The sequence below is a fragment of the Dipteris shenzhenensis genome, chromosome 14 (genome assembly GCF_047967505.1).
Source record: "Dipteris shenzhenensis isolate YYH24624 ecotype China chromosome 14, Dip_SZ_1.0, whole genome shotgun sequence".
Classification (NCBI taxonomy): Eukaryota; Viridiplantae; Streptophyta; class Polypodiopsida; order Gleicheniales; family Dipteridaceae; genus Dipteris; species Dipteris shenzhenensis.
In genome coordinates this window covers 20166124-20179282 of record NC_141609.1, presented here as the reverse complement: position 1 = coordinate 20179282, position 13159 = coordinate 20166124, and the positions used below count along the sequence as shown (strand labels likewise).

The 13159-nt window shown below is 42.3% G+C and overlaps 1 protein-coding gene across 2 annotated transcripts in view; it reads left to right on the top strand.

Annotated features, from left to right (window-relative positions):
• The window catches only part of TTN1 (ARM repeat superfamily protein), a 105556-nt gene that overhangs the window by 80930 nt on the left and 11467 nt on the right, over nt 1–13159 (top strand). For both annotated transcript variants that reach the window (XM_087384775.1, XM_087384774.1), the window contains 5 exons: nt 950–1148; nt 1414–1619; nt 1879–2106; nt 2233–2841; nt 6891–7193. In XM_087384775.1, coding sequence (XP_087240901.1) covers nt 950–1148; nt 1414–1619; nt 1879–2106; nt 2233–2841; nt 6891–7193 — 1545 coding nt within the window. The remainder of the gene's footprint in view (nt 1–949; nt 1149–1413; nt 1620–1878; nt 2107–2232; nt 2842–6890; nt 7194–13159) is intronic.

Here is a 13159-nt window from a genome sequence, read left to right as displayed (position 1 = left end):
CAAGTGAGGTACGTCTGATGGGACCTCCCAATCAGATTCTTTGGATTAAGTTTTACTCTTCCACCGTGCATGAGTTGATGTTTACATTGGAGACACCAGGAGGGAGTTCTGGTATATGTGGATGAGGACCGCCCAATGCCAGGTGCTTTTCCATTGCCTAGATATAGCTTAGGGGCTGCGAGTTAAGTCCAGTACTAGTATTAGCTCTATAGGTTTCAACAGATAACATGATACAGTTGTCCTTTCACCATGCAGTTGTCTTTAGTCTATATGTCCATTTACTTTTTAGTATATAGTTTGGCCCATAGTCAAATTGTCTTTACTAAGAGATAGTCTATGCACTCTTGATGATATTTAGCTGCAAATAAATAACTTTTTTCTCCTAGGCCATGTATTGATAGTGGCTCAGATCTCTCCCCCTCTCTTTGGCATTACTTTTTTCCTACCCAATCCATTGTTATTTTCTTTCTTACCTGCATTGACTATTGTGTGCGCAATTCCATTAACCATTATCTGGGATGCTCAGATACCTGTTGATGCTTCTCTGACATTGGGAGTTCAAGTTTGGGAGATTGACTTAGTCTTCTAATTATCAACCACTAAGCTGTTGGAAATCTAATAAGGTGTCTCGCAATTACCTGACTGCAGATTCCAGAATGACTTATAGGGAGTGGATTCTACATTTGGTGAGCTTTGGGGTTCATGCTGGGAGTCATCTATTGTAGTGCTGTCTGTGTTAGATTTAATGTTTTCTATGAAATGCATTCTGTAAATCTGGGATAAATCTGAAGGTGAGCAGATGGTAGCTCCTTGTAGGAAGCCATACGCAGGAAAACTCTTGGCATACTTAATTTTATAAAAATTTAGGGTTCACATTCAGTAACAAAGAAAGCAGTTTCTATGCACACTGTCCTAAGGTGTGTTGTTTTAATATTTCACTTTCTTGCAGGATAGAGGGTTGAGAGAACTTGCTGCACAGGCGCTTGCATTGCTTGTGAAGTGTGACCCTATCTATTTTGGAGGGCATGTACTAGAAACTTTACTTCCCTGGGTTGTAGCAACAGATTTAAATCTTCGCCATGGAGCAACACTGGCCATTGCAGAGCTGATTTTGTCGTTACGAAATAATGGCTTTACATTTCCAGAAGGTATAAGTTACTGAATTGTGATTATGAGATGACCTCTCTATGCTGTTACTCTGCAGCCGAGAACAATAATATTTTCTCAGACCTAGAGCTATTTCATAAAATTATATCTATATTTCCAAATTGAGTATACTGTTGTAATACAGTCTGAAAATAATTATAGAAGATGAATGGAAGGTGCGGGAGTAACCCCCCCCCGCCCCTTCTCTGTTTTCTTCCCTTTTTGGGGCACCTTGTAAGCAACACTCTGAAGTTTCATTTGATGCAGAGAAAGAGAAATCCTTAGCGGGCATTGTTCATGCAATAGAAAAAGCACGTTTGTATCGAGGTAAAGGGGGTGAAATCATGCGTGTTGCTGTTTCGAGGCTCATCGAATGTGAAGCTTTAGTGCAGATACCCTTGTCATCCAAGATTCAGAAGGGTATGATGGACACCATCAATGAGAATTTGAAGCATCCTAATAGTCAAATTCAGGTAAATAGTCCATCTCTTTATGTAAATACCATGATGATTTAAGATATCATGCTTTCTGAAATCTGTATGGGCGGCCTTGTATGGCATTTACTAATAAACAAATGTTGAAAGAATCTTTGAACTGTCATTCATGGTATATAAAACTTGTGTGGCTCAGGTTTCCACTATTGAACTAGCATACATTATGTGTGACAGGAAATTCAGATTCAGTGGATTGAGCAAATTAGCTCATTGTTGATGTGGTGCATTTTCTTGCCAGGTTCGTGCTGCTGCAGCATTACACGCGTTTATTGAGGGATATCTGATATGTGCAAGTGCTGAGAACATTGAACAAGTCACTTCAAAGTATTTACAAATCTTGCGGACAGATTTGAATCCTGCTGCTAGACGTGGCTCTGCACTGGCTCTGAGTGTTTTGCCTCACAGTTTTTTGACACCTTTGTGGAAGGATGTGTTAACTACTCTGTGCAACGCTTGTTTTCTAGAGGTCTTATTCTTTCTTTGTTTTTTGGTGGCGACAGACATATGTCATAGCATTCAAGTAAGGCAGTTTTGGTTTGGTTGACTTGTCTGTACGAATGCTGAAAAAGGTGTCTCAAAATCTGATTTTCAGGAAAACCCAGATGTGCAAGATGCAGAGACACGAGCTAATGCTGTTCGAGGGCTAGTTGAGGTGTGCAAGAACCTGTTTGAAGCTGGCAATGATTTCTTGGCTCGCTCTTTGACAAGCGATGAACCTCCAATATCTGCAATTAAAGGGCAGGTGATGGAGTGTCTCTTCAGAGCTCTGGATGATTATGCAGTTGATAACAGGGGAGATGTTGGATCTTGGGTGAGAGAGGCTGCAATAGAGGGCCTTGAGCAGTGCACAGTTATTTTGTGTAGGAGTTTGACACTGTTCCAGGACTGTGATTCTGAATTCGTAACTGCAGATGAACACAAAATCACAAAAGAAAACCCAGCAGCTTTGACAGAGTACCAGAATGGAAAAGAACCCTCCATAATTGAGAGCTGCAAGAAGCTTCTCTTCAATTCTAACCTTGCTGTAAGGCTTGTCGGAGGCTTGATCAAGCAGGCTTTAGAAAAGATAAACCGTGTTAGAGACACGGCTGGACGAACTCTTCGGAATATCCTCCACAACAAGTCAATATTGATACCGTTTATACCACACAAGGAGGAATTGGAGTTCCTTGTCCCAGAAGACAAAAGCATCAATTGGGGTGTATGTCAGCTAATAACCCATACTTCATGCCTGATTATTATTCAAGTTTTGTTATAAGTTTCCCATTTGTTGTTTGCTCTTTTTGTCAATAGCCTTGCTCTTTGTTGGGGAAGACAGACAGAAGCCTACACGCATTTTCAACCTGTCTGTGTGATTCAGGAATGTACATTAGCGAAGTCCTTGAAAGGGTATTGACGGGTCAAAAGTAGATGAAATTCAAAGGCGGGAAAATCTATGGAATTGGAAAGAAATGACTCCATGTTTTGCCAAATCAGAAATGTTTGAGTCAATGTGAGACATTTTTATAATGTGTAAACCACTATATTCAGGTTGTTCACGTTTATCGTATATATCAACCTCTAATCCTATGGTAGATTGAGAAAGTCTAAGATCTAAGAAAACACAAGAATCCCCTCTTGAAGTGCAGTTCAGTTCACCTATTCAGCTTCCCACTTTTTGTTTTCAGCTTATGTTCAATCATTCTAAACATACCTAAGGCTGATACACCATAGATAAAAGACTTCATATCTAAGATTGTGCGACTTTTTTCATTGTTTTCCTTGGATTATACCTCTTGTGTAATAGTAAAGTGATCAAATTACTACATTGTGATAAAAGACTCACCTCATTTTGTACATTTTGTGAGATCCATGGGCATGATGCCTCTGAGTGTAGATACCTCAAAGGATTAAGGAAGCTTCTCCCGGAGTATACTTCGGGGGAACCTCTAGTTGCTGCAGTCAACAGAGCGGTACCAATAACTTCTAGCCCAGCACCAGTACCTCTTGCTCCTCCTCTTGCACGAGCATCTGAGCCACCTTCTCCTCCTATCATGCCACCTCCATTACTTCCGACTCCCCCTTTTCTCCAAGCTCCCGCACCCAATTCAATTGGTGCCCCTTATTTCTATCCTCAGCCTTACTATGCACCATACCAACCACCTATGTCAGGAGGTGGCTATGGACCCCTTATCAACGTGGTTAGAAATACTAATCTCTAAGGTGGTGACCAATGTAATAGGGTTAGGGAGTCTTAGAAATACTAATCTCTAAGGCGATACCAGAGTAATAGGGGTTAGGGAAACTTTTTATCCTTTTAATCTTTGCCCCCCCTACCACAGTTAGTGGTTGAATTAGTCACCACATGTTAACCCTTGTTAGGGTTCATTCTAGGGTTTTGACTCCACAACTACCCTAGTGTAATCATTCGTTGTTGTTGAGTTCTCAATACGGCTTGCTTCTGCCTCGTACTGTTCACATCTCGAGTTTAAATGCTTCATCCTTGCGATGATTCTAGGACAGAAGCTAAATGGTTTGTTCATCGAGATGGGAGAGTCATTATCAAGGATGAGAGATCTCTGCTCTCCTCAGCTGATCAATCACACATTTCCTTCCACTTGGCCATTCTTGAGCCTACTTTACAACCCCCGCCACTTACTCCTTTCACATCATATTAGTATGATCTCGAGCGATCACTCATTAGATCACATATATGGTAGCTATCTAGCACAATTTTTGGACATCGACAATCGGCCTATCCTTCATGCTAAGCTCGCTGCGCAACATTCATTTCCATACAAGATTAGGATGACAAAGAAAGTGAAGGAGGGATTGTTCCCCAAAATAGCTGGTATGACGAGGAATGCAAAGTGCCTAAGCAATGTTGGCACTATGAGACTAAGCAAGGTCACCCATACAAGGAAGATGCAAGCAAGGAGTACCAACACTTAGTGAGGAGCAACAAACAATAGTTTCTTGTCCAACACGATGATGAACTCCTGAGCATCCTCTATAGTCGTAATTGCGAAGAATTTCGGATGAAGCTCTCAGGAAAGAAATTACCATGCCTCATCCAAGGTATTTGTCTTTGGAAGCACTACGCTAACATGCTATATGATGTCCCAAATTAACCTCTACTAAATATATCAGACAACCCCATCGCACGACTTCTACTCTTTTTACCACGCAAGGAAGCAATTAAGAGGCTTCAGAATGGCAAAGCCAAGGATCATGAGGCCCTCCAAAGCAAAACTCTTGATTTATGGCTGGGAACTACTTGCACCCATCCTACCATTTACTGAAGCCTTTTGAAGGGCTTCCCCATAGCTTGGAATGCCAATACTATTGTCCCGATTCACAAAGCAGGAGAGTCTATGGACATTGATAATATCGGACTAGAAGGTGGGTCACTTGATGTCGAATGCCTAAGGATCGTTGCTTGAGATCATTTTGGTGAGCAAAACACATGCAGAAGGTCAGTCAAGGTTCATATGGGATCATATCTTGCCCTCAAAGCTATGATTGCAGGGGCTAGGCACCGAAAGTAGAAAGTTTATTGTGGCTTCATTGAGTTTAGCAAGGCATTTGCCTCATATCACGGCCTCAGGTTTTGGAATTGCAGACGATGTCATTTAGGCAGGCATGGTACTATATGAGAGAGTCACAAGTAGAGTGCGTATGATGTAGGGTATGTCAGAGGATAGCACCATTAGGATGAAGTAGGATGCCCTCTATCCCCTATACTCTTTGGCCTATACATTGATGAGTAGGCATCATTTGTAGGTGGATGTGGTTCGACACTAGGAGAGATGCTTGTCCCTGGCTTGCTATGTGTTAAGATGTAGTCTTGGTCTCAGATACGGCAGCAAGCCTACAAAGTCACTCGGCAGCTCTACAGACATTTCACAGGTCATGATGCTCTCCTACATGATCCATGGGAAGAGGTGCATTCCATATGACATTAATGTTGCAGGTTGTCTTTCACAAACTCTACTCATAGATATCTCATTTCATATCATCACGTATTTGGATAGGTTCTGAGGTGGATAGACAGGTCCTTGGCTTGTCATCCTTGGCATCTTTGGCTTTGTGGTTGTTGCCTACTCCCATGTGACCTTAGAGAGTCGCATTGGACTGATGTGGCAGCTCCGTTAGGATACTTTTCTTTTTCTTTGACTACATAGTTTGAAATGCCAAATGAGGCTAGCTTCAAAGTCTACAGTGGACATCTACTGAAAAAGCACATTGAAGATAGATCTCCATGATCTTCTGGCTCTTCCAACATGGTGGTAGAGTCCGTTCAACGTTGCATTTGAGGTTATGGAGAGGTCAAAGGGTTTGGTTGGGCATTGCACATGTGTTCGGCATGATGAGGAGTGGCACTTGTGACATCACTTGGGGATTTGTGGCTTGGCTCACAATTTAGGTCAGAGATCTTCTATGAGCGAGCGGATTCAAACAAGACCATTTTCATAGCTAGAGTAGTTCTTCAGCCCACTACGCTAGATGCTGCATCTAGTCTTTTTGCATGGCATATTTGGAGACACAAAGGCCTTTTAGTGATCTGGCAGGATATTATACATAGTCTCATAGACAATCGTGGCAGGATTTAGGCTCCTCACGTGCAGGAGAGGTCAGGCAATCCTCCCTCAGGAGAGAGTGGGATCATGGTTTGTTTTTCACATATTCACCAAAAGGGCCTTCATGGCACTTCCACTCACCAGCTTGGTTACAAAAGCCTCATCTCTTTTCTGCATGATTTTATATGAGGTTTTCACAGGATTCTATCCTGAGTCTATATATTTGGTCATGCTTAATAGAAACTCACTCACTTTCTCTGGAAGAAAAAAAAGCATTAATGTTTGGGCATAAATGGTGGAGAAGAAATTTTAGACATTATGTGGAGTCTATTAAGTTACCCAGCGTCATCGTTTGAGGAGGAGCCATGTAGGGTGACCTTAGGTTGAGTCAAAACGTTTTTTTAACAGGCAAATCCCACCCACCTTCCAGATATAGGTTGAAGAATGAGTGTTTTATCTCATTCATTTTTTTGTTTACCACCCACCTTCCAGATATAGCTTAATCTTTCTGAGCAATTATATGTGGTTTCCTTATGGCCCCTCGGGTCTGGATAACAAAATAGCCCTGCTGGATGGGCATATAAATATAACTTAAGAGATAATATTTCTTTAGAGTTTTGATTTTGCAGTATTGTTTAAAGATGAAAAGACACATGAGAATTTTAAAGTATTTGCAATTTGAATTGTGCAGGCCCCTGCTGATGTATTTCCAAGGCTTCTACCTTTGCTCAAATTTCCAGAATACAGGATCTTTGTACTGTCTGGCCTAGTTGTCTCTGTGGGAGGTCTTGGTGATTCACTGGGCAAAATATCTCTTAATTGTCTGCTCGATGTGCTTCAAGGTAATAACCACCATGGTGCTGAATTGGATAAAGATAGAGGGACAACTCCTGCTGAAAGCAGTCTTCATGGATCCAATTGGCTTGGCTCATCCCTTGCTGCAATTCTGCAAACATATGCTGGTGTCGACAGGATCATTACACCTACTTTCAAGGTAAACTTGAATTCAGCTTCTATAGCAGTTTGGTTTTTTTGTTCTCATGCATTCATTTCCCTTCATGTTCCCTCTTTTGTTGAGCATACATGAAATGACAATATGTTTTTTCAATTGAAAAGTGTATTTGGGAACCATTGGTTCAGTTCTATCGAGTTCAGCTGCATTACTGGAGGTGGCTCTTTCAGCCCTTTGTCGCAGTTCTGTGCCAGCTAGGGAGCTTTTCCAGCATTGAAGCCTGTTCAGCAGATTTGGTAGTATAGGCAGGTAGAGGGAGATTGGGAGGTACGAAGAATACAACCCCAACCCTGCAATACAACTCATATGCACAGCGGCCAAAGTGGTTATGAAAGTACACAAGAAGGTGGTGGTAGAGCTAGAAAATAGTAGGGATGCCAAATCATGAAAGAACTTAAAAGAGAAGAATGTGAGTCAGCTAAACAGTTGGGGTCCTACTGACAGATAGTATGAAGAAGATGCCTTCTCACATAGTCCCTCCTGATTGAGGAAGCTACTTCAGGAATTGAGTGGAGTAAATGGTGTCAGAGAGTCCCACCTGATTGAGGAAGCTACATCGAGGCTTTAATGGAGTAGAACTTCAGTTGTAATGAATTGTGGAAGCATGCGGTGCTAGTTCCTTATATTGAAGGAGCCATCGCTATCCTCAAACAATCAACTTCAATTAAGTTGAAGGGGCCCAAAAGTTTGGATTTTAAAGAAGCTCACATTTGGTTGATGGAACCAAAGGGCGATAGAGCTAATTCAACTCAAGGAAGGGGATCGATTTTGTGAAATTTATTGTGAAATTTATTTGGGGATGCCTAGTTAATCTTATTTTCCATGCTCGCTCACTAGGTATTGTGGATGATATCCAGATAATACCGATGATGCTGTGGTTGATTATTGTTCATGTGACGCATAATTGTGTTGGGATTAATTGATTTGATTTGGTGATTTGTTCAAATAATTGCTGCTAACATTATTGGCGTCTTGAGTATAGATGATCGGAAGGATGGATGATTGAGAGGGGTCTTATTGTGATTACACTTACAGCTGCACATCACCCTCCTAGGCAAAGATGAGCATGCCTGCTTTATGGAGCCACCAACCTGCCTTCTCAAGGTCGATATCTGGCAATAGAGTGGAATCATCTCTGAAGTCAAGAAGTGGTACGTGACGGGCCCTTGTCCTCGCGTTGAAGTCCCCAACTAGAAGGAGTTGTCCGCGGCTAGAGAAGTCAACGATGGACTGATAAAGGGCAGCAAATGGGGATGTCTCATCATCACCGCGGATATCTCTGGCAAAGTGGGAGGTCTCAGGGGGAAAGTAGCAAACTGTGACAAACAGATCCCAGCTGTCCATGTGTCGAATCCGGATCCAAAGAAATCTGGAATGTGTATCTCTCTGCTCTACTGAAATGGTCCCCCGAAGTGTGGATCTGAAAAGCATTGCAACTCCACCTGAACCTCGAACTCCTCTTGTACCCCTCGTTTGATCTCTGTAGGCAAACTCCCATGTATACGCTTTGACTATTGGAAGAGGGTGCTCTGGACTTTGATGTGTCTCTGTATAAAAGACTGTTGTGGCCTGTATAGGATTCCGAGAAGTTCCCTGGTTTTGACCATAAGGTACCATTACAGTTCCAAATGGTGCAGGACGGGGTCTCGGATATCTGAGTCTCAGAGACCCCGCTTCCCTACGTAGGGGAGGGGGCAGGTGCCCTACGGGGGCTTGTAAGAAGTCGTCCCTCTCGTACCACTGCCCACTTCCCCTCCTTCCGCGCCTGATCCTGCTGCTGCAGCAAAGAGTGCCTCTCCTCAACCTGTAGAGGTGTGAGGTCCTCATCCATAGATATTGCTGGCTGATCTCGAAGGATTGACCTGCGTTAGAGATAATATATAACATGCTGCAAATGCATGCATATAAAATCCCATTGGATTGTGTCAAATGCCTTAGCAATGTCAACCTGCAGTAATACAACAACATGCTCTGTGTATTTGGCATATTCTATTCCAACATTAGCATTTGCAATATTATCTATGATATGCTTGTGAGGAACAAACCCATATTGCCTCCAATCAGCCAAAGATTCACATATTTGCTTCTTGGGAAGAAGTTTTACAAGCCTTGTTTTCTAGGAATCCGTAGAATTGATCATACACAGCACAGTTGATATAAGGATATCCCAATATGCAAGAAATAATTCGACAGTGAGATCATCCCATCTTGGAGATTTCCATTTGCCATAGGATTTTACCGCATTAAATAATTATCTTTCAGTGAAAGGACTTTCTAGCTCGAGAGCCTGTGGAGGAGAGATAATGGGAGAGACATGCTGCAACAATTGGCGCCGTGCTGTGAGAACCTCTTGTGAAGGGAGATTTGCAATCCCAAACTGTCTAGAAAAATGAGCAACACATGCTGCAGCAAGTTGTGCTCGAGAAGGCATAAGAGCACGGCAAATACTTGCAGATTTTGTCTCTTGTAATGTAGGCTTGAAATAATTCAGTCAAAGATTGGCAAGTATTTTTGGCCCGGAGCAACAATGTCCTTCAAAGTCTTCATATAATATTTGCCATAATCTTGAAGAGTTGATTGCATTCGAGCAATAAAAGCATCCCAGGCATAATCCAGATCAATGAGACTCTGATGCGAAAGAGGTTGGAGGGCATCATAAACCATTGCCTTGTATGCATCATGCTCCAAATAACTATTGTTTACAATGAGTAGCCTTCTTTGTGACAGCCTATCATCTAGCATCTCATGTAAAGAAATCCTCAACCATAAAGGGGCATGGTCAGATTGCATAAAAACACAAGCCACCCACATTTTGGTAGTGAGATTATCATAATGTTGCGGGTTGACCCTATACCAACGATCCAGGCGAGCCTGATAAGAAAAATGTGCATTATGTTGAAATGTGTAGCCTGGCTGGTTGCAATTCCTTCCAAAGATCAGCCAAACTGAGCTGAAGCAATAAATGAGACCAATGATGCCTTTCAGAGGCCAACATATGAGTACGACCAGATGTATTATCTCCCTATTGAGGGGCATTATTAAAGTCTCCACAGAGGAAAGCATGGTGTCTCCAAGGATACCGTTGCATATCGTCCCAAATCATCCCTCTACTACGAGACGATTGCGGTGCATAAACTGAAGCAAACTCCAAGATCACTCCTTGAACAAGACACTGCATAACAATCCATCTGCCTTGAGTATCATTAAAGGAAACAGTTGTTTAAAAATAATACTTCACCAAAAAGACCACACCTTGAGTGTTCTGCATAAAAGGTGTCATAGCCAGCAAAGTGACCGTGTTGTCTTGCATACATATGTTGATTGTGCTCTTGTAGAGACACTATATCAAGCTGCAAATCATTGAGATACCCCCATACTAGCATCCATTTCCTAGCATCACACAAACCCTGTACATAAAGTGTCAAACATTTGATTTTTGACAGCATATTTACAGTTTATAGCTGAAGCAAGACTGAATCAAGTTTGCATATCCACCTCAGGATGACAAGCGCCTGTTGAGAAGACAGCAAACCCGCAATTTCACTTCAAGGAAAAGATACGACTGGCTGTCACAGCAGCCTAAGTAATACCAGCACCTGAATTTTCTTCAAGGGTAAGGCCACTAGAGGAAGTATCATTCCATGTGCAAGGAGGTAAAGTTCTCCTAACTGTGATAATTTTTATTGGAGTCTGCCAAGCTTCCTACAAGGTTTTTTCTTTTCCTTTGGATTGAGATGTGGAAGGCATCAGGGTAAAAAAATTCCCATTCGAAACAATCTGTGCTTTCCCCTTATCCTGGGCTGCAGTGACTGGTTTATTGCTCTTTTTTTAAACCACTAAAGAGCCACTAGTATCCTTATTTGGCATCTAGGCAGGCATAGCATCTGCAGGCATTTTGTGTAAAACAGAGGGCAATGCGAGGCATGTGCCCAACCTTCTTGCATTCAAAGCAAGCTCCTGCAAATAATACCCATTAAGCTTATAAAAGACACTTCCCACAGCAACATGATTGACAGTAGCAACATAAGATTTTGGAGTGGGGTTATTAGTGTCCCACAAGATACAAAATCTATTGGAATTGCCATTTGGCCGTGGTGGACACACCACTTTGCCCAAAGAGGCTGCAATTTTTGGCAACAAAGAAGCCAAGCATTGAGATTGTTTAGACTTCACAAGCAGTTGTAGCTTGAATGAAGAGATTTTGGACTACGTTTTGATTAGCCTTCTCCTTTAGTGCTAGCCTTTGTCATGGCTGAGTTTGCCCTTCACCTCCGGAGTGCCGACAGAAACTCAGTACGAAGACTTTGTGTAGATGGATGCTCAAGTATGTGTGGGTGTTTGGATTTGTATGTGTGTGAGCATATTTTTATACTATGGTCTACACCCACTGTTGGGTGTTGATGACGTCAGTGGGGATGTCGTATTAGCTAGTCCCTGCTATGCGTGAGGACCTGCCGAAAGTAGTATGAGGAAAGCGTAAACACAATCTCTGCTTAAGAATGGCATGAAGTCACATGTGTTAGGGCAACACGAGAAAATATGAGACACAGACTCCCTGGGTGCCAAACGACGACGACAAGTAGTATGTTCTTTGTTGGCGTGTCCTCTTCTTAGATGCCACGATTTGACACCTTTTGTCACTTGATGTGCATACCAAATAGCCATGCGTAATAATCAAGTTGGCCGTTCAAGTGGCCAGCAAATAAGAATCCCTGCTTTGGCAGCTCATTGGGTTTCTTTGTGCGGGTTGGGGAGGTGGAGCTGAATTCAATTTTAGGATTCACATCCGTAATGAATTCCCATTGTGTGTATTGGTCCACCAGGAAGCACCCTGGCACGGGCTATGGCAAAGTCTTAACTGGTGAGTGCATATATCTTGCCAAGTGTGCATGTGAAGTCATATGGCTGAGATGGCTACTAGAGGATCTTGTTGTAGCCCAAGGTGGAGCTACGGTGATCTTTTGTGATAATCAAAGTGCGATAAGTTTGGCATAGTATCCAAAAGATCATTAGATGTCTAAGCACATAGACATCTGATATCATTTCATGCAGCACAGGTGGGACGTAAGGGGCTCTTCAGCGAGTCCATAGTTTGTTCTAAGGTCAAATAGTGTTAACTTATTCACCAAATCTTTGTCCTATGAAATTTGACAAGTTCAAACATATAGATGTATGGTCATTGGTTGGTTTACCCAGTTGTACGTATGAATGAACATGCCATAGTGTGTTGAGTATAGAGAAACCATATGGGATTTATGTCGAGGTGGGGTGATGTTTTTAAGGTTCAATATATAGTGTCTCATGGTCTGTCTTTAATGTAGGAGGTGTATACTTTCTATAGCACACTGAGTGCGTCTTTCTTCTCTGACCCCCTTCATCATTTGATGTGCATACCGAAATGGCCATGTGTGATGTACGATGTGCATTGGACTATTTTAGATAATCACATATTGTATTGGATCCAAGCTGCTAGCAAGAAATAATTTCCACCTCCGTCCCATGTGCCAATAGGGTACCTACTTATTCACTTCAGACACATTAAGATCTGCAGACGTTCCAACAAGGGTGTCCTTTATCACCTACCCTGTTTGGCCTCTACATTGACGAGCTTGAGACAGTGATGTAGACTCAGGGGGGGATGGATGCTCTCTTGTTGGCACTCTGATCCAGATATTGCTATATGCAGATGACATGGCACTTTTGTCTTCCTTAGCAGAGGGGCTCTAGAGACACCTTGACGCATTGTAGTTTTTTTGTGAGTCTCATGATTTGAAGGTCAATCTTGGTAAAACCAAGGTTATGATCTTCAATACATCTTGAGCCGTCATGCACCAAGAGCAGTTTACGTTTGATGGGTCACCTGTTGAGATGGTTTCATCATACATGTATCTTGGGGTTCTCTTCTCCGGACTTATTTTCACTATGAGACCCGCGATGCAGGCCCGCTT